The sequence below is a fragment of the Suillus clintonianus genome, assembly GCF_016758775.1.
Source record: "Suillus clintonianus strain FC179 chromosome Unknown DEU56scaffold_2, whole genome shotgun sequence".
Classification (NCBI taxonomy): domain Eukaryota; kingdom Fungi; phylum Basidiomycota; class Agaricomycetes; order Boletales; family Suillaceae; genus Suillus; species Suillus clintonianus.
In genome coordinates, this window is record NW_024539226.1 from 69,377 (window position 1) to 95,236 (window position 25,860).

Genomic DNA, 25,860 nt, shown 5'->3' on the forward strand with positions numbered 1-25,860 from the left:
CTTTATTCCTGAAGGCCGTTGGGTCACGATACTGACAGGTGAGATCTCACCCGAGGACTTGAGTGCATCTACTTACACACACTCATTCGAGTCGCACCATATTACGCTCCATGATCAGCGCATCAGTTCGCAGCGCTTCGAACGAGTCGAAATTGCTTCCTGACTAAGTCCGCTGTTTTTCCTAGTTTGTCGACCTTGCTTGCTTTGCCGCATTGGCGTTTCAAGACCATTGTCGGCAAACATGAAGCCCAGGTAATCAGCATCGACTTGAAGCTTCTTGAAGGTTGCGATATCCTAAAGGCTAATATTGGCGAGTTCCCTATACTCGCTTACATCAGACACGAGACACAAATTCTTATGGAATGCACTAACCAATTTTTTTAACTTCGGAGATGATCAGCGTGTTCGTTCGCAGTACGATTCCTAGAAGCCCAACAACCTTCTATCTGTCGACCATCACTAGCATAGATCAGCGTGAAGAACGCTCGAGCGGCATAATGAGACTCACTAGAAGTCTCGCATTTGCCACGCAGCCTCATTTATGCCTCGATTTTCACATAGCCCCGATACGTCAATCCAATGCGGGCTGTTCAACTGGCTGCTTGATCAACATTAACACCAAAGTCTGCGTCATGGCAATCAGGATCATCGTCTGCCACCGTATTCCCGCCGATATATCAAAGATAGTCTGGTTGGCATGTGCGTCGGTGATATAGATCTCATATTGCTCGGGCTCTGTGGGCAGCTTATAACTGCGAATTCGATATTCCGCTTGGTCTACACAAAAATAAATGGACACTGAAAGTAGGTCGATCCGTATTGAAGCTAATAAATCAGCTTAGTCATGTGACAGAGCCGGGGACAGACATGAGCGAGCGAGTTGGCTGGTCGGCCGTGGTATGCCTTGCGAATTACGATGAGTCCAACAAGCACCAAAGCGACGATGAGGGCAGACACTGGAAAACTCAGAGAGAATCTCGTCCCGCATGAAGAGGACCTCACCGGGTGTAGACCGGGTGTAGAGGAATCTTTCCGAGTGGTTGCACCCTTGTTGCAAAAACATGGGTGACGACCAGAGCGGGAGCACCGGAATTTCGAGAGTGCACATGTGGTTTGTGAATACAACAAGGAAAATCTGTATGCAGCTTCGTTGGAAAATTCAACCATTTCTGTACCACACTGGTATACTCACTGCTTATATCCCTGGCTGAGCTCAAGCTGAGCCTTGCGTATATAATCGGATTGGAGATGTGTGGTTGTGGGGAGTGACCATATGTCTCCCAACAATCACACTACTCTCAAGTGCGACGACAAGAAAAACGTCAACAGGCTGAGGTGAGGTCGCTATGCACATGCTTCATGACGAAGCAATGGAACCCAAGTTCACTAGTGCTGTGATTTGGTATGATAGAGCATGAGGTTCTGCAAATACTGGTCTATCAAGAAACAGGGAAGAGAACTGTACATGTTGATGACGAACTTCGTTCAAGTCTGTTCAAGTTCAACTTGAAACTGGCTGCTCGCTTAGTAAGCAAGTGGCATTGCCATAGACTTGGTATTGCATACCCGCCGCGTGATCTAAAACTGTATACCGCGATGCGCGATGTGAGCGCGTCAATCGAGAGCCTTGTCACGTCCCTTGTCCCACAAACTCAGTCAAATTCACGTCTCAAAGATGAACTAATAGCTCATTGCAAAGATATACTCGCAAGGTAACAACGCTCTTCTCCAGCTTGCGGCGCATGTCACTTACCCGCTCTGAAGCAACATTGGCACTGCACACGAGAATGACACTGGTCATTTAGCGGCACAAATAAAAAGACATCGTATGTATCACTCCTAAACCGCGTATTACTAGTCGCGATTGCGTTCTTTTGCAGTGTTACAATCTCAATCTCCGAGCAATGCATCGCTCAAGTTCACCAATCTCCTCTCGAGATTGTTAGACCAAGTCAGTGTACCCGATCGTTTTGGACACGCGTCTTATCTATCCATAGCCTGTTCTCTCTCGCAAACCAGAGTCTCTTCTCTTTCTTTATTCTCTCGCGTCCTCTCCACGCCAGCCCACCTCAAGTCCATTCCTTGCATCCCTCCAGGCCCCACTTCGTCCTTCCGCGACTCCCACCACTAGTCCTACCGACCTTCCCCGCTCCCCGCAGCCAAAGGGCAATTCGAAAGCAGAAATATTGCGTGAATATCGCGCACGTACTGGTATGCATTCCATTCACCCGCTTGTGGGACGAAATGCTCAAGTGCTGATGAAGGACGACACTACCTACCCGAACACTTACTTCTTCGCGATACGTTATACCTCTTACAGGGAATTTCTGGAAAATATGTACACTTGTCGCTCTCGGACAAAGATGCCCAGCCCAAACTCGTTTTTGTTGAAGATTCTGTAAGCAATCTCAAATGATTGTCCTATTGTGCTCATTTCATTCACAGAAATATATAATACCTCCCCCAACCAAATCCCTCATTCATCGCCTTTCCGAGGTAGGTCATCTCTACGCGCGCATAGCCGCGTTTGTCAGCACACAAGATCGCCCTTCTGTTGGCATGATCGAGCAAAGCCTTTGCCATCACCTCCAGACGCTGCTTACCGAATACTACCGACTCATTGCCGTTCTAGAGTCTCAGATGGGCAACACACCCAACTCAGCTCCAAGCTCCCAACCGGATCCTGTAGGAGAAGAGACTGGCCTCACCCTGAAACGCCTCGACGTCTGGATAACAGAATGGCGTCTCCGCATGCGTATGATGAGCGTCTGTGTTGAGGGTGCCCATGACGCACAGGGTGGGGCACTCGTTAACCTTATCCATTCGTATACCGACAACGGGGACCCATTCGTCAGAAAATTTACTGACCAACTTTTAGAAGAGGTGCAACATCTTTATTTTTTTGGTGCCTTGACCGACTGATTCATAATAATTTCAGGTTTCCACCCCCTTCTTCAACACGCTACATAAGTGGCTCTTTTCCGGCGAGCTCTACGACCCGCACTCTGAATTCTTTGTGTCCGTCGACCCCTCACTTGCGCATCTTCAAGGACTGCATCCCTCAAGCCTCGCAGGTGGTATTGACGCGTTCGGCGAGGACTCTGTTAGTGCGGACAGAAGCGAAGGCGGCGGCGGTCTCCGCGTATGGGAGGCAAAGTATCACTTTAGAAAAGAGATGCTCCCAATGTTTGTGGGCGAGAACTTTGGAAGAAAGATCTTTTCGACGGGAAAGAGCTTGAATTTTATTAGGTACAGTTGTCACGATTCGGATTGGGTAGCAACGAGAGAGAAAATGAGCAACACGGGCGGAAGTGGGTTTAGCACTTCAACCTGCTTTTATATTGATACTTACGGTTCCCCATAGTCCTCAAGTACAGTGATATCGCGGGACTAGAACGCAGCATCGACAGCGCATACAACACCGCCTCTGCTCGCCTGTTTGAGGTCTTCACAGAGAAATTCCGCCTCCTCGATCACCTTTCCGCGCTCAAGCACTACCTCCTCCTTGGTTACGGTGACTTTGCTGAGCAACTCATGGAAGCGCTTGGGTACGTAATTCATGTACACAACCCCATTCCTACTGATTCGCATGCAGGCCCTCTCTCGCCCGGCCTGCCAACACTCTCTACCGGCATAACCTCACAGCAACGCTCGAGACAGCGATCCGTACCTCAAGCGCGCAAAACGACCCACCCGATGTCCTCCGCCGCCTCGACGCTCGCATGCTAGAGTACACGCACGGCGAACTCGGATGGGACGTTTTCACCCTCGAGTACAAGGTCGACGCGCCGCTCGATACTCTCCTCGACCCCGTGTCACTAGAGAAGTACAAGCGGGTCTTTGCACATCTGTGGGCGATGAAGCGCGTTGAAGGCGCGTTGAGTAGTGGCTGGATGAGGGTTGCTGGTGCTGGACGAGTCGGAGGGCGGCTGGAAGGTGAGTTTGTGGCCACACTTCTTCATGTCCTCGTCTGTGAGATACGGTGCTGACGCACAGGGGACAGAACTGGAGTATGACTGGCACCAGATTCGCATCACGACTTCAGAAATGATCCATTTTATTCGCCAGATGCAGGCGTACACACAACTCGAGGTCATTGAGTGTTCCTGGAAGGCTCTTATGGAATTCTTTGCGAAACGGGAGGGTGATCTTGACGCTATGATCGACGCACATCAATCGTATCTTGATCGTATGGTCAAGAAAGTGTTGCTGATCAGCCCGAAGGCAGGGAGAGAGGTAAGCTTGGTTCGCAAACAAGTTTTCCGCGCGCTTATAGTCATGGCGCAGGAGAGCCTGTTGACCCAAGTTCGGGAGGTGTTCTCAACGATCCTTCAGTTCCGCGAGGCAATTGTAAGCGTTTGTTTATCCCACTCCCCCTTCATCCATGTATTTAGAATCTCACTTTGCTAACAAGAATTACAGGATAATTTCTACAACTACACGCTGTCCGAGTCAGCTCGGTTAGACCAAGCGCTGGATGCCGCCCGCGGGGTGTACACTGCACCCGCCTCACTGATGCACACCCAGTCGCTTTCTCAGATCCGCAAGCTTCTCAGAGAATATAGCACTGCATTCAGCGAACGTATGCAAACCATCGTGCAGGCATTACAGTCGCATCCAGATTTGGATTGTCGGTTCCTTGGCATACGACTCTCATTTTCCGAGTTTTACCGTGCAAAGAAGGATAGGGAGGTTCTTTCAACACAGAGATCATGATCACAGACGTAAGAGCTTAAAACATACTAGGGATACAGTACTGACATGAATGGTACAGGAACAGATCTAGATAATGAGTTGACTACAGTGTTGCCGAACGCAATTGAACTTGTTAAAGCTGTATCTTCGGCTCCCTGTACAACTTGAGTGCGAGGGAGGAGCAAATCACAGACACAGAGCTTGAGTAACCAATCAATACAAGTTTTATGCCTCATACTCAGGGGATGCTTACGATAATGCCATGGCCAATGACGCCCATACGGGAGCTAAACGTACATGTCCTGCAGGGTACACGACACCAGCAGCGATGGGGACTGCAATCATATTATACATGATTGCCCACATCTACAGACTATGTCAATGGCGGGCAGTGCAAGGAGACGGGAGAGACGTACAAAGTTAATTTTAACGCGATTGAGCACTTTTATCGAGAGATCGCTCAAAATGAGTAGACTTTTGAGGTTCGAAGATACGAGAATAAACGAAGCGCTAGATATCGCGACGTCGCCTGGAGGATGTCAGTATGTCGCGCTGTTGGATGAACTCTGGAGCTCACTCCCAGATCCAATGGCTATTCCTATGTCACTGGCTGCCAGTGCCTGACTCTGGTCAATAAAAATACCAAAGAATTCTGCAGGGAAAACTCACAGGTGCGTCATTAATACCATCACCGACCATTGCGACAATGCAACGCTGATTTGACATCGACCTGTGCAGAATACGCTGCCATCGTGAAGAAGGACGCTTGGCGCCATTGTGCTGCAGCCACTCAATCTTTTCGGCCTGGGGGATAGGTAAGATGACGGGATAAGGACTTGAACTTCTGACAAGGACAAACCTTTTGTTGGGGCAGGACACCAGCGATGACATTCATTTCCGGAATGCCGACAGATTTCGCAACGGCTTTAGCCGTCGTCTCGTTGTCCCCTGATATCATCCATGTCCCAATGCCCTGCTCCTGCAAACGGCGAACGACCCCAGTAGCTTCTCCCCTGATAGGATCCGACACAGCGAATATCGCTGCAACGACGAATCGATCATCCAAGTCCGCGTCCGTAACCGCGAGAAGGACAATACTCTTCGCCTCTGATTTCCACCTCTCAAGCATTTGGAGAACGTTTGGAGAGAGTAGTACTTCATGATCTCGCATCAGGACTTCGTTTCCTATGATCGCCTTGCGACGCATGTCATCAAAATCTGCTTTGATACCTTTACCAGCAATCTCATCGAATGCGCTACCAGTAACAGATACAGCACCATGCTTCCCTGCATACTGCCGAATCGCATTTGCGAGCGGGTGAGAGGAAGCAGATTCCAACTCCGCGGCGATTCCAAGAAGCGTCTCCCCAGGCACCGAAGAAAGCAGGACGGCATCAGACACTCGAGGCTCACCACCTTCAGTAAGTGTTCCGGTCTTATCGAACACGACGATGTCAAGTTGTGCCATGTCCTGGAAAGCCTCTCCGCCTCCGCGGGCCAATATGCCGTATTTGGCTGCAAGGCCGGATCCCACAAGAAGGGCTGTAGGCGCCGCGAGACCAATGCCGCAAGGGCATGCCACGACGAATACTGCGATTGCAAATTCGAGAGACCAGATGACTACAGATCTAATGTGAGAACAAAGTTCAGCGATTAATTGAAATAAGCTTACCCCATCCGCCTGAACTTATATCTAGATAACTGCTAGGGAGGGTACCGCTAACACCCAAGGCCAGCCATATCAACCACGTAATAATCGCCAGCAAAGTAACGATCGGGACGAATACACCTGTGATGTGGTCTACAATACGCTCAATTGGCGCCCTGCGAGTTTGGCCCTCACGGACGATCTGCACGATCTGGTCCAACCTGTAGAAATAGGTCAGTACAACATCTACACCATCAAAGTAGAATGGCTAACATTGTAACACCGCCAATAGCGTCAACTCGAATGTCTACAGCCCTGGACTTATTGATTGTCCCAAGAAGAACCTTGTCTCCGACATTCTTCTTGATAAGTCGAGCCTCACCCGTCAAAGAGCTTTCGTCAAAGGACGTCTCCGCACCGGACACAATTGTACCGTCTGATGGTGGCGTAGCTCCGTTTTGCACACGCACCACATCGCCAACCTCCAAAAGGTCAACGGGGACCTTCTTAAACTTGAACCCAGGAGAAGCAACCAGGCTACCATTATCAAATGACACGTCACATTTTTCGGGATCTTTGCGGGAAACGATCGCGGGAGCCGTGGAATCAGAAGCAGAGCGAGGAATCAAGAGAAGAGCTTCGGGAGGACGGAGCGAGCCAAGCGCAGTAATGGCGTCGGCAGTCCTTGCTTTGCTGTATGCATCGAGATAGCGGCCTGATTTATAATCTATCACGCAAGATATGCAACAGATACGGTAAACTCACCAACAAGCAAGAACATGGTCAGGAATACGACAGCATCAAAATATGTGGTATCTTGCGCTGCACCACTGCTCGAAGGTGGCTGTATCGCTGCAAGAATGAGAAGCGCAATCGATGAAAAGTAGGCCACAGATACTCCGGTAGAAACCTGTCTATACATGTCATGATGTGATGATAATGCGGGTAACACGGTCCTTACCAGAAGGTTCATACTCCCGAATCTAGTAAAGCGCTTCACGATCGGAGTCGTGCTCCCTTTCCTCCATAAAGACCTGATTTCTTTGATGCTCCGACGATGAAATAAGCCAGCGCCATAAAAGTACACTGGAGTTGCCAGGAAGAAGAGCGCCCACTCGAACCGGGACGCATTTCCATTCCACATGGGCTCCATTAGGTATTGCTTCGTCTGATTGGCGCCGGGAACAAGGCTCATGTAAACCACGCCGATGATGAACGTGGGTATCGCAATGATAAACGTAAAAAATAGGCGCAGCAGCAAGGCTCGTTGCTCGCGCTGCTGCATGCTGCGCGTGCGCTCTTCGAGCGTAGGTGGACAATAAATCGATACACTGTACGACTCCGGCTCCACGGACACGATGGTAGCTATGATGAAGCGGATGGTGAAGTCTGGAGGTGATGGCTTGTAGGACACTTCCATTATGGGGTCCAAATGGTTTGACAAAGGTTTGATCATAGTGACGTTTGGCTGGAGCTTCTGCAAGGCAGTCATGATCTTTGCTGGACAATCTCTGATTCGCGAAGATCATTAGCACTATAAGTGTGTGACAACAAAGATGGACGCACTGGCAATACATTCCGTTGATACAAAGGGATAAATTCCGAGGACCCGTCGCACTTTCTGATGTCAATGGGACGAGTGGCTCGACCGTGATGACGTCGACTTCATAGCCGCAGTCGTCAATCGTTTCTGTGACGGAACCAACAAGGTCCTTTCGAGCAACAACAACTGTGGCGGAGTGGTTGAGCAGGCTTACTACCACTTCGGAGATTCCAGGGAGTTGCGAGACCATTTCGGTAATGGTAGCCGGACATGAGGAGCATGTCATACCGCCTACGGACAATGTGACGAGATGCGGCACATCACCGAGGCCGACTTCGTGCAACGTTTTCAGGCTCAATTCTGTGTCCTTCTCTGATCCACCTTGTGTGGAGCAATCCGTTGGAGAAACGCCGCCGGACTGCAGGAGCTGTGGAACTATGTCCTCAAGTGCCATAGCGTCCGCCTCCTGACACGATAAACACTGTTGTATATGCTTTTGATATTTTCCTGAAAGGGTGCTACTCATCCGTTGTGAAAGCCTTTGATCGGAGGGACTAGAAGCTGAGCCATCGGATAGCTCAAACCCAGCGTCTTCAAGGATTGATTGTATGGTGTGTCCGTGTATTGTAGGGGCATGCGCGACTGTCACTGTCTGGTGGACGATGGATATGTCCACCGTCGTTGGAGGGGGGGACAGAGAGAAGAGCACTTGATTGATTGTGCGTACACAGCTGCGAAAAATCGAACATTAGGAGAATAAGAATGATGACGGTTGTACATACCTGCTGCAGTGAAGATTAGAGATGATGATTGTAGTCTGACTCGAAGACGTCGACGACGTATTCATTAGAGGGAATTTATGGGAATAGAAATACGATGGCTGGGTGAGACATTATATAGTAGTAGACGTAAAACAGCCTTGAAAATATTTGTGGCCTGTTAGAAACCGCAGTGGCCGGTGATTATGTCCATTTTGATGTGCTGGCTACCGTGACATAGGATTCATAAAATGCCTCAAAGTTAGCACAATTACCGCACATTACGTCATGATGGACTAACCAATTGAAATCGTTTATCACATCCTACTATATCGACCAACGGAGGCTCCCAGGTCAATAGCTAGTACCCTAGCCCTAAGCTCCGACCAGCTTTAAGGAAATTTCACCTTCGACCTCCGTACCCTAGCTCATCCGGTACTTCAAATTCTCGGCGGCGGAGGTAATTCTCGAAACCCGAAAACCAATTGTGAAATTTCCTCAGTGTGCTGCTTTGGTAAGTTAGATACGGAGGAAAGGAAAGCTTGTCGACAACTAGAGGCCTACGGAGCTTACGGGCTCCATGGTCCAAGTCCAGAACGGGCGAGTCTGCCTACAGGATACTACAGAGTTCCTAGATTAGTACTATCAATCTCACTCTCCTCACTCACGATCTCAGCCCGCTGTGCGTGGCGAGTGTCTGATCCCTTCCGCATCTGATTCCCTAACGTCGTGGATGGCTTCGAGAGGTGAATGGTCCATGTGGGACGACTGGAGATTGGTGGGACTTGAAGGAGCGATTGATACTCGTAGGATTCTCAGGTGTTGACCCCTTCAATATCGCCAAGCAGACACGGAGCAAGAACTCTGAACGGCGGTAGTATCTCGTAGGCAGAACGAATAGTAGAAATCCAGGGCCGTCTACATGGAGAATGAGCCTGCAGAATTAATCCAGTCATCCCCGTCGCTGGGTAGCAAGTACTTGATACTGACTTAGTATCACACGGGTGTAGAGCAAGAACATACAACCATTGTCGACAATTCGGGCAAGTTCGCACGTGCCACAACCAAAGCAGTTGCAAATTTGAAATACATTCATCATTGAGCACGGTCATGAACTCGTTTAGTGCCCCTCCATTACCTCCAGGGTGGACGGAGCACGTTGGTATGTGTCTCGAAACACACTAGGTACTCCAGTTGCCAACTCACACGCATACAGGGCCCGCCGGTCAGCCATACTACTACCACGTCGGGACACAAGAGTCTACATACGTTCGGCCGCTCCCCGCGTTCCCTATCATTCCACAAGGTATCATACCACAGCCTCCGAAGAAGAAAGACAAACCGTTGGTAAAGACTCCCATACCTGGCACAGAATGGCTTCGCGTAAAAACCACAGAAGGAAATGTATTCTATTCACACAAGGTGAAGAAGCAGAGCGTGTGGACCGTGCCAGAGGAAATCAAGGATGCTGTTGAAGCCTTCGAGCGTGCCGAGGAACATGAAGACGCACAGGCGAAGCAACAACAGCAAGCAAAGAAAGAGCAAGTCCCGAAATTGGGGTTCGAGGAGGAGCAGGAGCTCAAGCGGATCAAGACAGAAATGCAGAGCCTTGTAAAGCGAAAAGCGGAAGAACCTCAACCTTTGGACGAGGTTGTTATTTCAAAAAAGGCACGAGTAGAAGAAGAGGATGAAGGTGAAGAAGAGGACGAGGGCGATGGGGAGGATGACGATGAGAGCGAGGAGGAGGAATGGCAACGTGAGGCTGCTGCACAACTCGCTGCTGAGGCAGAGGAGGAGAAGAGGAGGTTAGAAGAAGAGGCCAAGTTCGTAAAGGAAGCGGAAGAGGCAGAGGTCAAGAAGATGCAAGAGAATGAGAAGTCTCAGCTCAACATGCCCGATCGTGTCGATCTCTCCATTGAGGAGGCAAAGGCATTGTTCAAGGTATGTTACTAGCTCTGTTGCTTGATGATCTCTTGATTAACTTCATCGACCAGACATTACTCAGGGAAAAGGATATCAGTCCTTTGCAGCCTTGGGATATCTCATTGCCCTTGTTTATATCGGATCCACGCTATGTTCTACTCCCTTCTGTTTCAGCGCGTCGTGATGCATTCGACGAATACTGTCGAGATCGCGCGCGCGAATTACGGCAACAAAATGTCAAGAAAGACAAGGCAGAAGCAAATCCTAAGGAAGAGTATGAACGACTCCTTAGCCAAGAAGTTAAGAGCACGAGAACATCTTGGTCTGACTTTCGAAGGACGTGGAAGAAAGACCGGCGATTTTACGGATGGGGAAGAGATGACCGAGAGCGAGAGAAACGATTCAAGGAGTATCTCAAAGAACTTGGAGAGAGTACGAATATTGTTATACTTCGTGAGCGATGTATCCAGCTAACTTTCGATCTAGAAAAACGTATAGCCGCCGAAAAAGCGGAGGCAGATTTCTTTACTCTTCTACGAGAGAGTGGTGCGGTCAGGTCAGATTCCTTATGGAAAGACGTAAGTTATTGCCTGCCTTATCATAATCAGATCAGTTGAAAGGGTTGCACTCTAGGTGAAACGAAAGGTATCCCACGACACACGATACGATGCTGTGGGGTCTTCGTCTCTGCGTGAAGAGCTATTCCAGACATACCTCAAGGCACATGGGTCTTCATCTTCGCATTCCACCTCTACCAGGGATAAAGATGAGACTGGAAAAAATGGCGCAGAGGAAGATGCTGAGCAAAAGCGCAAAGAAAAGAAGGAACAAGCCCTCAAAGAACGCGAACAAAAGGTAAGAGCTGAGCGTAGTCGCATGGACGCCGAAATAGGGCGTTCCAAAATGGGTTTAAACCTGGAGGAAGGTGAAAGAGAATTCCGGTGAGCCGCCTTTACTTCCCTAGTTCAAGTGTCCAGGTCGCGGCGCTCAACTCGTGTCCTTTTTTCTTGCTTAGTACACTGCTTACAGACGCGGTGCGAGACCCACAGGTACGGTTACTCTCTTGTTCGAGGCAGTGACTAACCCACATTTCATTACAATTGCAGACTACCTGGGATTCAATACGTCCTCAACTCCAAACCGATCCTCGATTCAATAACTCCCCTCTCCCAGTCAATCAGCAGTTACATCTCTTCCATGCCCATATGAGTCAGTTGCAGATGAAACATTTGGCCAGCCTACATTCGCTATTTCAAGCGCATGCTTCATCCTTGGCGACACCATTCTCTGCTCTTCCGCTTGAATCCCTGTTACAATCGCTTCCGGCAACAAAGCTCGCCCTTGATACACGTGATCTCCAAAAGGAATTTGACAAATGGCAACGCGAACGGACGTACGAATGCAGAAAAGCATTCGACGAGATGCTCGCAGAGAATTCCTTTGTTGAGTTCTGGGGGAGATTAGGTAAAATGGGAGGTGAAGGAGCCGACGGAGGGGTCAAAGCTGACGACATGGGTGAGGAGGAAGGCGAAGGCTTTGGTGGAAAGGTCGACATGAAGGCGCTCGCAAAGAGTGTAGACCTTTCGGATATTGAAAAAGTGCTCAAGGTATGGCCAGTCGCTCGCAGAATGGAGGTGACGGCTAATTACTTGCCAGAACGATAAGCGATACATTAACTTCGAGCATGTGGCAACACAGCGAGAACGATGGTTAAGGGTGAGTTGAATGAAGGTCTTGAAGTTCGCAAATTTGTCTAATCCATACTAGGATTATGTTGCAGGTCTGACTGCACCCAAATTATCTGTCCATGTGTAGCATAATTGATTCATGTACTGTGTGGCTGATCTTTTCATGTCTTCATTAGGGCGCGGTGAAAAATTCAAGAATTTTTGACAGCGGTTAATTAGCCAGGTTATTAAGTGTGCGCCCTTCCCCCTTCACGGTCTCTCCTTGCGCGCTTTGGTCGGCAGAATGGACTCCACTTCCGCGCTCTATGTATTTGTCGTCGCTGCAAAGTCGTGTGGTGTCAGGCGATCGGACAACCTTCAAAGTACGAGTGGCCATGGTGAACGTGCTCCTTTTTTTTTTCTTTTTCCGTCCTCAGCATCATGGCCTCCACTGCATGTTCTCTATACGGTATTGTTGGTCGTTAATGTTCGGCTCCTATTAGCGAAACTGTATGTGGGTGAGCGCCGTCTCCAACAGACTATGCTTCCTCCGTCTTTCTATTTGCGGTCTCAGAAATCAGATGGCCCTAAACCGTTCGATTTATGAAATTCTATGTGTGTGGTGTCTTCTCCACGCTCCAATCAAACTCTGAGAGGAGATTAATATGGTAAGCTGAACCTCATCCATTCCCGTCCTCTCTCATTTGAAAATAGAATCATACCTCAGGCCCGACGAAAGCTGATAAGGCGCCTCCAGATGCTCTAGAGCAAACACCTTGGTTCGAATTGGCTAGTATTGGACTAGTAAGCCTCTGGTTTACTCATCCTCTTCTTGTACTACATCATCTCGAAACTTCTTGACAACGCATGGACGATAGCCCCCACCACAAAGCCTATGAACACAACAACATCTCCACTGCCCTTTCGGGCCACCGGTCCTATATACCAAGCTTGTGACATGAACGGAACAAGAGCTTCGCAGGCGCACACGAAGGCCACCATGCGAGCTATGGTTCAAGCAAGGTTCTCGTCAGGGTAAGTCATATTTGTTTTACTATTTCCAGTGTCATTCGCTGACGAATATCAAGGTATATCGGTGCAATCATACCGGCCGTCTTGAGTGTTCTCTCCTCGGAATGTTGCCTTATCTTGAACTGCATCATTGGTGGCCAACTAATGGGAAACTTGCCTTCTGAACTCGATGATATTCTTGGAATTGTCATCGTTGATATGTTATCTCTTGTGGTATGTCGAAATAATTCATGCTGCACCAGACTAACAGGTTTCAAGGTCACCTTCTGTGGATACCGCGTTATTCATTTGTGGGACCACTCCAATAAATTTTGATTCATAGGTCAAGTATCGCCTAAATCCCAAATGTAGTTGCTTTTATCACCATGCTGGGTATCGGTTATCCACGAGTACGTGAAAACCTTTCACTGGCAATTCCCGTGCCTCCAAAAACAATTGCTGATACTAAAATCTGTTGCGTCCTGTCTCGCATCTAACATGATTAGTTGGCCAGCGTGCCATGACCCCTGACTATGGCGTGTACCATAGCCCTGATGGTTTCTCGTGAGCTTTTTCAGAACATCCCCACAAGCTCTTCGTATTGACAACACTAGAATTTTCATCCACACATGTCATGGGTTTTTCGTATCTGATGTAAGCCCATCTGTGTCGTTATCACTGTCATTTTAACAATATTTATTCTCTTGCCTAGTGGTATTCCATCCCTATCAAGTCGAGATTTAATGAACTATTAGCATCCTCACACCGGGTTAACAATGACGGTGAGAGTCATAGAGTCGCGAACCCTGAGCAAAAACGTAGGTCCAGCAGTCACAGTGCGGAATCTACAGCTGTTAAGTAATTCAACGGAGACAACAGCATCAAAACATAAATCAAAACACACCCGAAGATATTTGTGTCAGAAGAGAACCAAATGAAAAACATTTGGTGCCATCGAGTCTCGAGAGGTTCCTCTGCTAGCACCGGTGCGATGCTAATCCAGGTACCAGGTAAGAGCGTTACAAACAGAATATGATACCACAGCAAAACGATCATGATCTCACTTACCCACGCATTTCAATCCCACACCGAGAAACTTGAAGCGACTGAGTGGTACGTCTGAGAAACTGTGATAGTGATTGTCCTCCAGATCATCTCTCGTACGCTCATCAGAGGACACGCTGGACATAGAATGGCAGTTGGACTCATCCTGTCACCACACCACTGCGTTAGACTGCATTGCTTGAGTAGTAATTGACCTGCTTCAGTTTGGTCAACGTGGCGTCAATGAAAGTTGTCGTGTTCATGCCGCATGATCATTGATCAATCGAGCGTCTTACTGCAGTTAGTAATGAGCCATCACATTCTGCGTTGAATGTACTCATGGCGGACATTTTTTCGCCTCATCGATAACTCAACGTACGCAAGGCCGCAGCGCCCAATGATTGTGAAATGTGAACTTGAAGAACACGCGTGTCGTCATGTGACACTGGAAGTCAGTCACGTGGTACCGAACACGTCAGTACTTTCACACAAAGATATACTTATATAGCTGCCGTACTGGTTAATACTGCTGAAGCACAAGCGGAGAGATCAACTCTTGTTCCTAGTCCACTCCTTCGACAATGCGTCTGCTGCATCCTTTAATTCTATCCCTGACAGCTATTTCGTCTTGTGTATTCGCGCAAGACGCAGGTACTAATGCGCACAAGGTCAAACATGACTACCAGGTATGTTCCTCGCGTCTGTTGTGCGTTAGTGCGTCTTAGCGAACCATTCCCATGACAGAGTGATGTTGCCCGCCTGCGCAAGATAGTTATCAACAGGTGCAGTAACTCCACATTAGTGTCGACGTTGAGCGCTAACTACGTACTATGTACTACAGTCTTTACTCGAACAGGTGAGAGTGTGGTTGCTGAACATTAACAAATTCTCTTTGCTGAATCCACAAACTTTAGGGACGTGTTCTTGCGGGAACTCATCTCAAACGCTAATGACGCACTCGAAAAACTTCGCCTCACTGCGCTTACGGAGAAGAGTATGTGGGATGGCGTCTCCCCTTTGAACCTCACCATCAAAGCGGAGAAAAATCTCGATGGCCCGGGTGGTCGTATCATTATCACCGGTATGTATAAGTCTGCATCATGGTCTATTGAAGTTCTCACTGTTGTGCCCAGACACCGGCATTGGCATGAACGCGGCGGAATTGACAACTAACCTGGTATGAGGCTCGTCGTCTTACGAAGTGTGAGTGTGACAAATGACGGTTTGAATACTTAGGGTACTTTGGCGAAGTCTGGAACTTCTGACTTTCTTGCGGGAGCAGACGGCGACGACGCAACCGGAACTAGCAATCTTATTGGTGCATTCGGGCTCGGGTTTTACAGCAGGTTAGTGTGATTTTAGAGACCGCAGACATTTAGTTAACTCTCCACAGTTTCCTTGTAGCAGATAAAGTCGTCGTCGCATCTTTACCCCCACCATCTTCCAAGAATCCTAATCCTGCCCAGAATGTCTTCAGTTCTTCTGCAGACGAGGGATCATTCGAGATATACCCCGACCCGCGTGGAAATACCCTCGGGCATGGAACTGAGATTACACTATATTTGAAGAGTGACGCTTCCCATTACCTTGTGACCTCGAACCTTATGAAGCTTGTGTGAGTGTCTCACTCTATCTTATTGGGAGCTTTTTCGAAATGTATCTTAGTAACCAGCACTCTGGATTTTCGACTGCCTTCCCAATTTACATCTGGTACGAGGTTGAGGAAGAAGTCCCCGAAGTAGACGAGCAGGTTATTCTAGACGAGCAGGAAGGCAAGCCTATTGATGCGGACGAGGATGAAGCCATGGTCGAGGAAGAAAAGGAGAAGGAATCTGCATCTCCGAAGATGAAGAAGGTCACGGTTGGCCACTGGGAACACCTGAACTCACAGCCTCCCCTCTGGATGCGGTGCGTTGTTGCTCTTATTCTCAAAAGGATGTGCTCACCTTCTTTTCAGCGATCCGAAAACAGTCACTGATGAAGAATATGAGCTACTGTACCAGGGGACTTTCAAAGACTTCCAGAAACCCCTCGCATGGCACCATTTCCATGGTGACTCGGAATCCGGCGTGTCTTTCCGTGCACTCATTTACATTCCTTCGCGTTTGTGAGTAGTTTCGATCATGGTTACGTGCTTCTCACCCACGTCTTTCAAGGACCGAGGAGTTTTTCAACAAACCACTCGATAATTCGGCAAAAGACGTCAGGCTGCTCGTGAAGCACGTATTCATCACCTCTGACCTAGGTGAATATGGCTTGCCGAAGTGGGCTAGCTGGGTGAAAGTTATCATTGACGGTATATCTGTTTGGTTCAAGAGAGGGAATTTGTGTTGACTTGTCTTTCTACCATCTAGCTGACGATCTTCCATTGAATGTCTCTCGCGAAACCCTCCAGTCCAGCGCTTTCCTCAAACAGATCAAGCAAATTATTCTGCGCCGTCTCATTCAGCTTTTCTCTAAAATTGCTGAAGAAGACCAGGAAAAATATGCAGAGATCACGAAGACTTATGGCCAAGTCTTGAAACTCGCCGCGTCAGAGGACAGTAAGAACCGCGACAAACTGGCGGCCCTTGTACGCTTCAACACAAACCAACGGGATATCGCGTCGTTCGACTCGGTTAGTGGCTGTGATTATTCGGGAACATGTGTCTAAAATTGCGCCGTCCCAGTATTTGGAGAACAGGAAGCAAGGACAAAAGCAGGCAAGTGGCATTAATAAGAAAACAGGCAGCGTGTTTAAAACACAATTCAGATTTTCTACCTCGCCGACATGGGTAAATCCATCGAACATCTGTCTCAAAGTGTGTTTGTAGAAAAGTTGCACGCCCGCGGGTACGAAGTACTGCTTCTAAACGAGCCTCTGGACGAGATCATGCTTCAAAGCATCCGGAACTGGAAGTAAGCCACTGACGACCTTCACAATTGAAAGAAGATTTCACTGATGGGTGAACAGGGGTGTTCCGTTCCAGGATGTAGCCAAGGCTGGACTGGACTTTGGAGATGGTAAGTCCCCATTAACGTGACAGGTTTCGTTATTCTCATATCCACAACAGACACCCCAGAGGAAAAGGACGCACTCGCGGAATTGACAGAGAAATACGCTCCCCTTCTTGAGTGGCTGAAAATTGAGGCTGGAGACAATGTTAAGAATGGTAAGTAGTCATTTTACTATTATGCGCCATTCTAGCCTGAGGTTTCATATTCGTCAGTTATTGTATCTAGCAGGCTCGTGACGAGCCCATGTGCGATTGTCGCGGACAGCATGGGTTTCACAGCAAATGTCCAGAAGCTCATGAGTACGTTTAACTGGTGACTTGGCAGGGCTAGTTCACACTCAGTGAAAATTTGCAGGTGCCACAAGTCGTGGGGCCCAGAAGAACGATGCCATGCAAGACTATATGAAGAAGCAGAAGGTTCTGGAAATTAATCCACGATCGCCGTTGATCGAAGGCCTCCTGGAACACGTCGAGCAATTGATTGCAGAAGGCGATGCCAAAGACTTGGATACTGAGGCACAGCTCAAGGAGGTTGCTTCCATCCTGATCGATGGGGCTCTTGTTCGCTCCGGGTTTGAAGTTGCCGACTCCAACATGTAGGTCCTGACAAAACTGTTGCCAACAAAGTCTCATATGATTTCACGCAGGTTTTTGACTCGTGTTGATAGAGTGCTCAGACGATCACTCGGTGTCTCTGAGACTGCACCAACAGATAACACCGTGAAGCCAGCTCCTCCAGTTGACCCAGAGCTGCCTAGTGACATACCCGTGGATGACGAGAAGCAGTTCTTCAATCTTCCTGATGAAATGAAAAGCAATCAATTTGAACTGGAGATGGAGGAAATTGATGAAGAAGGCAATGTTGTTGTTCACGATGAGCTGTGATGTTGCAGTAGATCTTTGTAGCAGTTCAGGCTGGTCGATAATAAAATTGAAAGTGTCTACTAGTACTACCAGACGACTCAGGTGACCACGTGGGAGTCGAAGATAGCGGCTCTGCCACCTTGATGCCACCACAGTGGGTATCACGGGCAGTACTATCCAGAACTTTCATACACCACAGTCGACTCTGAGCTTGCTCTGAGCATTTACTGGCCTTTACAATCGTTTCCAGACGGGACGCAAGTTCACCGTCTGTGCATGCTTCATGGCCACACCTGCAGCCTTCTCCCGACTTCAATTAGCCGCAGCGCTACTAGGTGAGTGTGTGAGACTTGGACGATGGACACGCTTCATAATGTATCTTGGAATTGCAGAGTATGATAATGATCCAACAAATCCTGACCTGCCTCTGGTCTCCGCCCATGACAGTGCTATCTTCGCTCATCTCCGACGAGACCCTCGTAAGAGCACTGACTACCTCGGAGTGTCTGTGCCCAGTGAAGCAGGCGATTCTACCCCGGGACACCGAAGGTCTAGAAGCTCCATTGACGGACTCAGAAACCCTTTCGGAGCTGATGATGACGAGGAGCTCGATGACGAGGAAGCCGGCGAGGTAGACCTCGCTTCATGGGGCCTTGACCAATTCATCAAGGACAAAGCTAAAGCCAAGGGAAAGGGAAAGGCGAAGGCCAAGTCAGAGGTGCTGCCCAATCCTCATCCAGTAGCAGTGATGCATCGAAATGCCCGAAGCGCTATAGATGATGGTCCTCGGGGAAGGTCGTCCCGACCAATGAGTATCGGGACCATGGATGACTTTGGCGTTGGAGGTGCCTTCTTGGACGCTGAGAACACTGCTGGTTCAGACATCGCTCGCCCTCGATCTTCTGCTGATTTAGAACGGATGCAATCCCCTCAGCGTCCATTGCCACGCCGCCGTGAGTCCGGCCACGCTCTCATCGAGACGCTATCTGTTGCACCCCCTCTTCATTCTGTTCCGTTCCCGTCTGTCTCAATTCGAGATGGCTCTCCCGGTGGAGAAAGACCTGCTTCACGTGCTTCACGTTTAGACTTACATACCCGTACTCAATCCGACACTAGTATGGGCTCAAGGAACCTTCTTAATGGCGTAGATGTCGATGCGGACAGCAGTCCCTTTTCTGTCCGACCCCCATCACCCGACCGTGCATCACGGTTTGATCCCAAAGTCAATCACGGGAGAACAGTGTCTAATGCAACGATGGGTACTATGGCATCCAAGAATCTGCTTGCAGAGGAGAATCCCTTTGCTGTGAGACCTCCCTCTCCTTCCCGGTTGTCACGATTTGATCCCAAAGTTCGTGTGCGAACAATGTCCGTTGGGTCAATGGGTACCCGGGTCCTCATTGATAATGACACCGAAGCAGAGTCACATAGGGATCGGCCTTACTCCACCGTCGAGCTACTTAGGCCAAAGATCCTGGTTATGCCAAGCCCGTTGCAAAACGTGGCTCCTCCCCCTCCTCCTCCCCCTTCTTTCACACCTAGAGTTGGGTTTGAGACATCTACAGATGGTCCACCCTTGCCTCCAGGTGCTCGCTCTGCGAACCGTTCATCGACCTCTTTAACGAATTACATGACCCCAGTGTCGGCACCCATAGCATCTAATTCTTTCACTCCTAACCCTCGAGCAAGTCTTACACTGTCTCAGCTCGCTTTTCGCAACACGCTCGTTGTTGGAGGACAAAGAGATATTGCGTATTCTGACATTGACCGTCGTCTTCCTCGAGCGATGAAAGACGGTGAACAAGCGAAGTTCGAAGAACCAGAGGAAGAAGAGTCTCCTGTGCCCGCTTCAATACCCCTCCCCCCTGCCCCTCCTCCCACTGACGTTGAAATGAAGCGTCCAGCTGGGAGGCTCTATGGAAGGAGTTTGATAGACAATCTAGAACATCGCAAAGCGGAGATCAAGCAGAAAGCTCGGTAAGCATTTAAACCGTCTTCTCAGTACTGTCCTTATGGTCAATTTAGTGTCTTCACTGGTGATGAAAGACCATCAATGATGGTCCGGGGTCAGATTCGCCGATCGGGTACTCTCATTGACCCTCAGACGCTTGGTCGTCCTCCTTCACAGAATCTTGACAATGCGATCACTCCAAACCCTCGCCAGTCCCTCTTGCGCAGGAACTCCTCTGGTGGCAAGCCTCTCCTGGACATGGATGGAGAAAAGCCTCCCACGAATCTTGGTCCAGGGGCAGAGCAGCTCTTATCTAAAAGTCGCTCTGTTTTTGGTGTGGATACGCTGTGGGATCTTGAAATGGTCAAGTTGAAAAAAATGGAGGCGGAGGAGAAAGCTGAAGCTGAAGTGCGGAAGAAGCGGGAAGATGATGAAGAGGAGCGCCGGAGTAAGAAAAAGAAGAAAGCCAAATCGAAGGGAAAAGGTGGCGACATTCCGCTAGAGTCCACTTCCTCACCCGACCTCCCCTCTGGATCACGAGTAGGCTCGGCCCCTCCCACTCTGCCTGCCATCCAGAAGCCCGTTTTTAAGCGCGCTCCGCAGGTCGACGACGAGAGCGAAAGTGACAGCGACAATGATGATGCTGTCCCAAAAGCAACTCTCGAAAAAGCTGCTGATCGCTGGGTTACTGAGTCTTCGGACGAAGAAGATGGGCCCAGACGAACCACTGGGGTTGGACTACGACATTTATCCAACGGCAATGTATCTGCTCCTCATTTTCCACAAGCACATGGCGGTGATAGCGAGGAAGATCTTCCTTTGACAGCTGCTGCTCAGCGTGTCGTGAGGCGAGCGTCGCAATTGGGATCGTTGGGCATTGATGATGATTCAGAAGAAGACATGCCGCTGACGGCGGCAGCAGCTAGGATTGTCAAACGGGCCACTCAGCTTTCGCATCATGCAGACGATGATGACGACGAGGACAAGCCCCTGGTAGACGTCATCAACAGAGCCAGATCAGTTAACTTCGATGGTCGATCCCGCGCGGATGAAGATGAGGACGAGCGGCCGCTCGGTTTACGAGCCTCTAGATTACCACTGGCCTCTCAGACATCGTTGCCTTTCATTGGCGGCGAAGAAGACGACGACAAACCATTGGCCTTCCATCCCGAGCAACAACGTCGAACACAGTGCCAGATGTTCGCCCAGGCTCAGCAGCAGCAGCAACAATTGATGATGCAAGCTCAAATGCAGAACAGCATGTTTTTCAACCCCGCCATGATGGGATCTGGCGTGTTTACGCCTATGGCTGTCCCTCCGATGATGATGGGCGTACCAATGGCTCCCCCTTCACCTCCCCCAGCGCACGATGCTGGCAAGTATGGTCGTGTGGATAGATGGCGACGCGATGTTGCTGTGGAGGGTGACAGCTGAGTAGTCGGGGTTAGGTTTGTTTCTTTGGCTTCATATTTGATTAGATCGCAGGATTTTTATGGACACTCTTTGAACACTCGCTCATTTTTCGCAATTCTAGTTAGTCCTTTAATGTCCGTTGCATACAGAATTACATCGGTATAGTTGAGATCAAAACGTGAGAATAGATCTACTTGAGAAATACCGTGGAGCATTGCAAACAAATCCTTGAATGGTGGTATCGATTAAGGAATATGCAGTTATGGTACGATGGCATGGGGAAGAAAGAAGCCGATGAGTAGTACTATGATACGCGCGCAAATAACACATAGAATGAGTGCCCATGAAATGGTTGATCAACAAGCTCATGAAGGGTTCGTTATCCAAAGCCTGCGCTTAGGCACTGTGACGATAGACACTTCTCGTCTACCCATCTCTTCTTCAATCCGCCGTTGTCTAGTCTCTTCATCTAAATCCTCGTCGTCGTAATCAGTTTCCACTGAGCGAGGTCCACCAATAGTTGTGGACACATCATCATGACCCCTGGCGGCACGATAAGGAGGTTCATGGAGGTATGGGCCACGGGTATCGGTGGGGAAAGGATACTGTTCAGTGCCCACCACTGACAATGGACGGGAGGTCGGGGTCCCGGGAGAAACAGCTGGTGGAGGCTCCGCGCGAAACCGGGCGATTAGGTAAGTAAGTGTGGACCTCCTTGGCCGACCATGCCATGCGAGAGTAAAAAGGCAGAAATAAAAGAAAACTGTCCATAGGAAGAATGCTGCAAAGAGTGCTAGATGAGCCCCATACCACAGCGCGACGAGGGAAAGAATGCAAAGAGCCAAAACGAGAGTATGGAAGAGGACACGAAGGGATATCTCAAACAGCGAAGGCAGCTCGTGAGTAACAGGGGCGAATGTCGGCGTAGGCACGAGAGCACGGGTGCTCAACATCTCGGCTGTGTTAGGAGTAGAGCTGTTAATGAGGCCGCGTTGACCGTGGCCGGACACAAGATCGAGCTCGTTCTAACACGACAATGAAAATTCAGAAGCAATTAGAAGGAGACCGATGCTCACCACTGCATTCAGACTGCGGCGTCGATCAAGCCAGTCTACGTCGCCCAAACTCCTTGGTGCAACAGGCACGCGCTGATATACATCTGTATTTGGATACGCTAGCCCATTTGTGCTAGATCTACGAATACGCGCTGGGCGATTGACAACCTCAAAAGCTCGTTGCGGTCCAGACGAGTGCATGGACTCGCTGTCAGTAGAGGTTCTTCCTTCTCGACTCCTGCGGCCCAGCAGGAAGCTCGAACCACCCCAGGAATGTAGACGGGTGCGAGGAGAATGCGGAGAAGGGGGATAGTGTGAGTGCTGCGCAGCATTGTATGCTGCAAGCTTCTCAGCAGTGTCGGTGGAGTTGGCGCGAGAAGTGATTGTCTCCGGGTTGACCTCCTTCGGTGGCCGCGATGACAGGCAGCACAGAGAACAGAGATATAAAAAGGGCATCATCACATAGAGTCCAATGAACAATGCAAGTCCTACGACTCCATGCCCAGTCTGTAGAACTGTATGGGATGTAGAACGTTTCATTATGGTCGTTGTGGAGCTGATTGTTGTGAACGATAAAACGAGACCGCCAACACCAGCACCATATGCGGCAAGAGCTACAATAGCGGATAGATAGAATAGAGCAAGATTGCGATCCGTGGGACGATGTGTTTGTGCCGGAGGCAGAGCCAGGCGTAAAAGCAGCAGGGATGGGAGAAGAATGGCAAGAGACAGGGGTGCCAGTAGTTTGTGCGCGACAGAGACATCGTACGACTGATACGACTGAGGACTACTTGTTGTTGTTGTAGACGGGGAACCAGACGACGTAGAACTAGAAGGCGCGAGCTGCACCGCGCATTGAGTTATGTATTGAATGGTAACGTCAGCACCATTAGCGTTGATGCCTGTCTGAAGAGCACCAGACGGAGCTCCCCAGCTGCCGTTTGAGGACGAAATGGATCCAGTATAGGCCCTCAAAATCCATACTTCCGTGAGGTATTCACCGGATTCATCCTGACCTCCGAAGACAATGGTGTCGGAAGCCACACCTTTATTCGAACCGACGAGCGCCTGAGAATAAGAAATAGCAACGGCACCCTCTCGAGGTGTGGGATATGTCTGAACACCATCTTGACCCGGATCACCGGCCGGAAGGACTCTGCTCCAATCGCCTGTTCCAATGTCCATAACTGCTACCTCACCCTTCTGCAGGCCACCTTGGTCGTCCCATAATGAGGAATTGAAAGTCCCAAGTACAAGAAATACTTGGTTGGCATAACTGGAAGAGAAAGGATTCATGTTTGGGGCCAGCGACCCTCCGTATCGCGGAACGGGACACGAGGGAGGAAGGAATGCCATGTCTGAACCTACTTCCAGGACGTACGAAAGACCCTGGGCACATGAATCATTCGAATCATTGGTCGTGTTGCAGCCGCTCACGGAGATGAGGTTGGTCTGAACGACTGTGGAAGCCTGGTTGACGCTGTAGCCCGGCCCTGCCGTGCCAACGGTCTGGTGGCTCCAAGCGCCATTTGTGTAATTATTTGCCAAATTAGAGGATAATGTTCCCGAGATGGTGAAATCCCAAACATCTGATAGGGGATACATGTTTGTACCATCGGTGCCCCCAGACAAGTAAAAGGTGTTGCTTGTTGTGGAAGAATTCGGCGGCACTGTATCATCCCGGCCACCAGAGGCGCCCCAACGTGCTGGTGGACCACTTGTCGTTACACTGACTTCGGACCAGAATTGGTTTATGAAATCAAACTCCTGGATGGACATGAGCAATCCTGATAGTTTAAATGTTGCGAGCAGCACGAACCCATACGTCTGATAAAGCTTTCCCGGTCAATCCCCTTCCACCCATCACCAAGTGAGCATGCCGACTGGTGAATTATGAGACGGACGGAAAATTTATAAAGGCATGATACTCACTAGCTGGAGGAGAAGTCTTCACCACTGACAGCCATGTACCTAGCTGGGGGTGCACCTTGGGGTAGACCTGTCTGAGGCTGAGGAGTATTCCATGTAAGTGTGCCGAGGTTCAAGCTGAAAATATTGCCCATATAACCATGACTATCTTAATTCAAGAGAAACTGTACACACAGGTAGGTCTGAGCTGTTGGTATACCATTGGATGATTCACCACCGAAAATGATAAGGTTACTCGTCTCTGGATCGTAACCGATGGAGGAATATTTGACGGCAGCTGGTGGTGCACCCTGTATGATGCCGGTGATATTGAGCCATTGTAATGGAGGAACGGTGAGGATGGAGGGTAGATTTTGAGCGGCGTAAGCTGTCGAGATATATTTTATAAAGAAAAGACAAGCAATCGCTGAACATTGACGAAAACCGGTTGCCATAATGCTCGTGTCAGATGTAAGTTAATGGTGTCGAAAAGTCGTATATCGCGAGCCGACGCTCGTTGTGAGCGACTCCTGCGAATGGAGAACCGTTATTGCCAGTGGGAGGTCCTGAAGGCGTTGGTTCGCCGTGGCTGCGAGCAACTAGTCCATCACACCGACCATCCACGCTCAATTTTCCTATTTAGGAATCCGTTCGTGTGCTGAGTCTCTTTCGCGTGGCATCCACTCAGTCATTCTAAGGCTCATGCTATGTCATTTATTTTGGTTTTCCCCTTCCTTGCCTGCGCAGTGGAAACCGTCCATCTATTTGCGTTTTGCAATCCCACCGGGCTATTGTGCTCAATGACTCGCAGCAATATAGTCAATTGAACTCATCGAGCTCTAATATGCGCTCACTCTCGAAGCTCGCGATCCCACAACACGGGTGTTGTCATCGACTCATTTACTTGAGTGGGCGTTGACAATCTACGCAGGGGGGTTCTAGGATGCACATTGAACCCCTGGGATCCGTCGGATCCACCGATCTTGGTTGTTCTACCGTAACTGACCTGTGTTACAAGTTTCTTGCGGCCCCGTTATGGTGCGCATGACCGAAAGTGTCATTGCCAACGAAATAACCAGGATTCCATTGGCCCGACCGGGTCATTGAAACGTATATGTCACCGTTCAATCGCATATCGCATATACGCGCGGCCGCCCAGCAAAGTAACGCATTCTTATAAGATGGCCCAGATGGGTTAACTTCTATTACCCTATCCACCTTGTTCCTGTGAAACATCTGGTCTGTGGCACTGTTACGTACCCTTACTCCCGTACCTCCAGTGCTCCAGTGCATGTTACGGCGGCTGCTCTGTTCGGCGGCTGTGCCCTTGATATGTTCTGCCGTGCCACTTGCTGTGCATTAGTTTCAAAAAGTGGACATCCGG

The 25,860-nt window shown here is 49.4% G+C and overlaps 6 protein-coding genes across 6 annotated transcripts; 4 read left to right on the plus strand and 2 right to left on the minus strand.

Annotated features, from left to right (window-relative positions):
* Positions 1-1,596: 1,596 nt before the first annotated feature.
* DEU56DRAFT_723797 (gamma-tubulin complex, component 3) lies at positions 1,597-4,716 on the plus strand (the record flags this gene model as incomplete). Its single annotated transcript, XM_041347789.1, has 12 exons — positions 1,597-1,712; positions 1,765-1,826; positions 1,881-1,951; positions 1,998-2,211; positions 2,265-2,398; positions 2,446-2,883; positions 2,939-3,311; positions 3,365-3,548; positions 3,596-3,936; positions 4,004-4,236; positions 4,288-4,350; positions 4,423-4,716. 12 exons carry the CDS (start codon positions 1,597-1,599, stop codon positions 4,714-4,716), a joined length of 2,523 nt encoding a protein of 840 aa, XP_041215019.1.
* A 20-nt stretch (positions 4,717-4,736) lies between these two features.
* On the minus strand, positions 4,737-9,133 carry DEU56DRAFT_217187 (heavy metal translocatin). Its single transcript, XM_041345120.1, has 13 exons — positions 8,946-9,133; positions 8,669-8,871; positions 7,910-8,617; positions 7,305-7,854; positions 7,109-7,253; positions 6,617-7,058; positions 6,368-6,564; positions 5,555-6,315; positions 5,365-5,499; positions 5,273-5,315; positions 5,112-5,224; positions 4,949-5,061; positions 4,737-4,895 (listed from the first exon to the last, which is right to left on the minus strand). Exons 2-13 carry the CDS (start codon positions 8,731-8,733, stop codon positions 4,829-4,831), a joined length of 3,339 nt encoding a protein of 1,112 aa, XP_041215020.1. The 5' UTR covers positions 8,734-8,871; positions 8,946-9,133; the 3' UTR covers positions 4,737-4,828.
* A 596-nt stretch (positions 9,134-9,729) lies between these two features.
* DEU56DRAFT_765296 (uncharacterized protein) lies at positions 9,730-12,470 on the plus strand. Its single transcript, XM_041350990.1, has 9 exons — positions 9,730-9,806; positions 9,861-10,585; positions 10,639-10,999; positions 11,054-11,145; positions 11,201-11,508; positions 11,583-11,616; positions 11,674-12,174; positions 12,224-12,283; positions 12,335-12,470. Exons 1-9 carry the CDS (start codon positions 9,755-9,757, stop codon positions 12,380-12,382), a joined length of 2,181 nt encoding a protein of 726 aa, XP_041215021.1. The 5' UTR covers positions 9,730-9,754; the 3' UTR covers positions 12,383-12,470.
* A 2,331-nt stretch (positions 12,471-14,801) lies between these two features.
* Positions 14,802-18,244, plus strand: DEU56DRAFT_765301 (cation-transporting ATPase). Its single transcript, XM_041350991.1, has 18 exons — positions 14,802-14,975; positions 15,034-15,071; positions 15,131-15,145; positions 15,204-15,370; positions 15,423-15,466; positions 15,526-15,635; positions 15,683-15,904; positions 15,955-16,197; positions 16,247-16,396; positions 16,446-16,585; positions 16,644-16,906; positions 16,959-16,991; positions 17,042-17,187; positions 17,243-17,292; positions 17,343-17,441; positions 17,499-17,585; positions 17,641-17,881; positions 17,933-18,244. Exons 1-18 carry the CDS (start codon positions 14,871-14,873, stop codon positions 18,168-18,170), a joined length of 2,391 nt encoding a protein of 796 aa, XP_041215022.1. The 5' UTR covers positions 14,802-14,870; the 3' UTR covers positions 18,171-18,244.
* A 2-nt stretch (positions 18,245-18,246) lies between these two features.
* On the plus strand, positions 18,247-21,685 carry DEU56DRAFT_845967 (uncharacterized protein). The gene is made up of 3 exons (XM_041355129.1): positions 18,247-18,484; positions 18,542-20,126; positions 20,175-21,685. Exons 1-3 carry the CDS (start codon positions 18,433-18,435, stop codon positions 21,532-21,534), a joined length of 2,997 nt encoding a protein of 998 aa, XP_041215023.1. The 5' UTR covers positions 18,247-18,432; the 3' UTR covers positions 21,535-21,685.
* Positions 21,686-25,080, minus strand: DEU56DRAFT_845972 (uncharacterized protein). The gene is made up of 5 exons (XM_041355130.1): positions 24,672-25,080; positions 24,501-24,614; positions 24,388-24,451; positions 22,590-24,335; positions 21,686-22,538 (listed from the first exon to the last, which is right to left on the minus strand). Exons 1-5 carry the CDS (start codon positions 24,929-24,931, stop codon positions 21,879-21,881), a joined length of 2,844 nt encoding a protein of 947 aa, XP_041215024.1. The 5' UTR covers positions 24,932-25,080; the 3' UTR covers positions 21,686-21,878.
* Positions 25,081-25,860: the final 780 nt, after the last annotated feature.

Excerpts from the sequence above, each read along its gene's own strand:
- DEU56DRAFT_765296 (XM_041350990.1), top strand. The coding sequence starts at position 9,755 with ATGAACTCGTTTAGTGCCCCTCCATTACCTCCAGGGTGGACGGAGCAC. Across the intron at positions 10,586-10,638 it reads AGGCAAAGGCATTGTTCAAG|ACATTACTCAGGGAAAAGGA; the intron begins GTATGTTACTAG and ends TTCATCGACCAG. Across the intron at positions 11,509-11,582 it reads GAAGGTGAAAGAGAATTCCG|TACACTGCTTACAGACGCGG; the intron begins GTGAGCCGCCTT and ends TTTCTTGCTTAG.
- DEU56DRAFT_217187 (XM_041345120.1), bottom strand. The coding sequence starts at position 8,733 with ATGAATACGTCGTCGACGTCTTCGAGTCAGACTACAATCATCATCTCT. Across the intron at positions 7,855-7,909 it reads ATCAACGGAATGTATTGCCA|AGATTGTCCAGCAAAGATCA; the intron begins GTGCGTCCATCT and ends TTCGCGAATCAG. Across the intron at positions 7,254-7,304 it reads TCGGGAGTATGAACCTTCTG|GTTTCTACCGGAGTATCTGT; the intron begins GTAAGGACCGTG and ends ATGTATAGACAG.
- DEU56DRAFT_845972 (XM_041355130.1), bottom strand. The coding sequence starts at position 24,931 with ATGGCAACCGGTTTTCGTCAATGTTCAGCGATTGCTTGTCTTTTCTTT. Across the intron at positions 24,452-24,500 it reads GAAGACTTCTCCTCCAGCTA|TCGGCATGCTCACTTGGTGA; the intron begins GTGAGTATCATG and ends ATAATTCACCAG. Across the intron at positions 24,336-24,387 it reads AAGCTTTATCAGACGTATGG|GAGTTTGATTTCATAAACCA; the intron begins GTTCGTGCTGCT and ends ATGTCCATCCAG.
- DEU56DRAFT_765301 (XM_041350991.1), top strand. The coding sequence starts at position 14,871 with ATGCGTCTGCTGCATCCTTTAATTCTATCCCTGACAGCTATTTCGTCT. Across the intron at positions 15,467-15,525 it reads CGGAATTGACAACTAACCTG|GGTACTTTGGCGAAGTCTGG; the intron begins GTATGAGGCTCG and ends TTGAATACTTAG. Across the intron at positions 17,188-17,242 it reads CAAAGCATCCGGAACTGGAA|GGGTGTTCCGTTCCAGGATG; the intron begins GTAAGCCACTGA and ends ATGGGTGAACAG.
- DEU56DRAFT_845967 (XM_041355129.1), top strand. The coding sequence starts at position 18,433 with ATGGCCACACCTGCAGCCTTCTCCCGACTTCAATTAGCCGCAGCGCTA. Across the intron at positions 18,485-18,541 it reads ATTAGCCGCAGCGCTACTAG|AGTATGATAATGATCCAACA; the intron begins GTGAGTGTGTGA and ends TTGGAATTGCAG. Across the intron at positions 20,127-20,174 it reads GAGATCAAGCAGAAAGCTCG|TGTCTTCACTGGTGATGAAA; the intron begins GTAAGCATTTAA and ends TGGTCAATTTAG.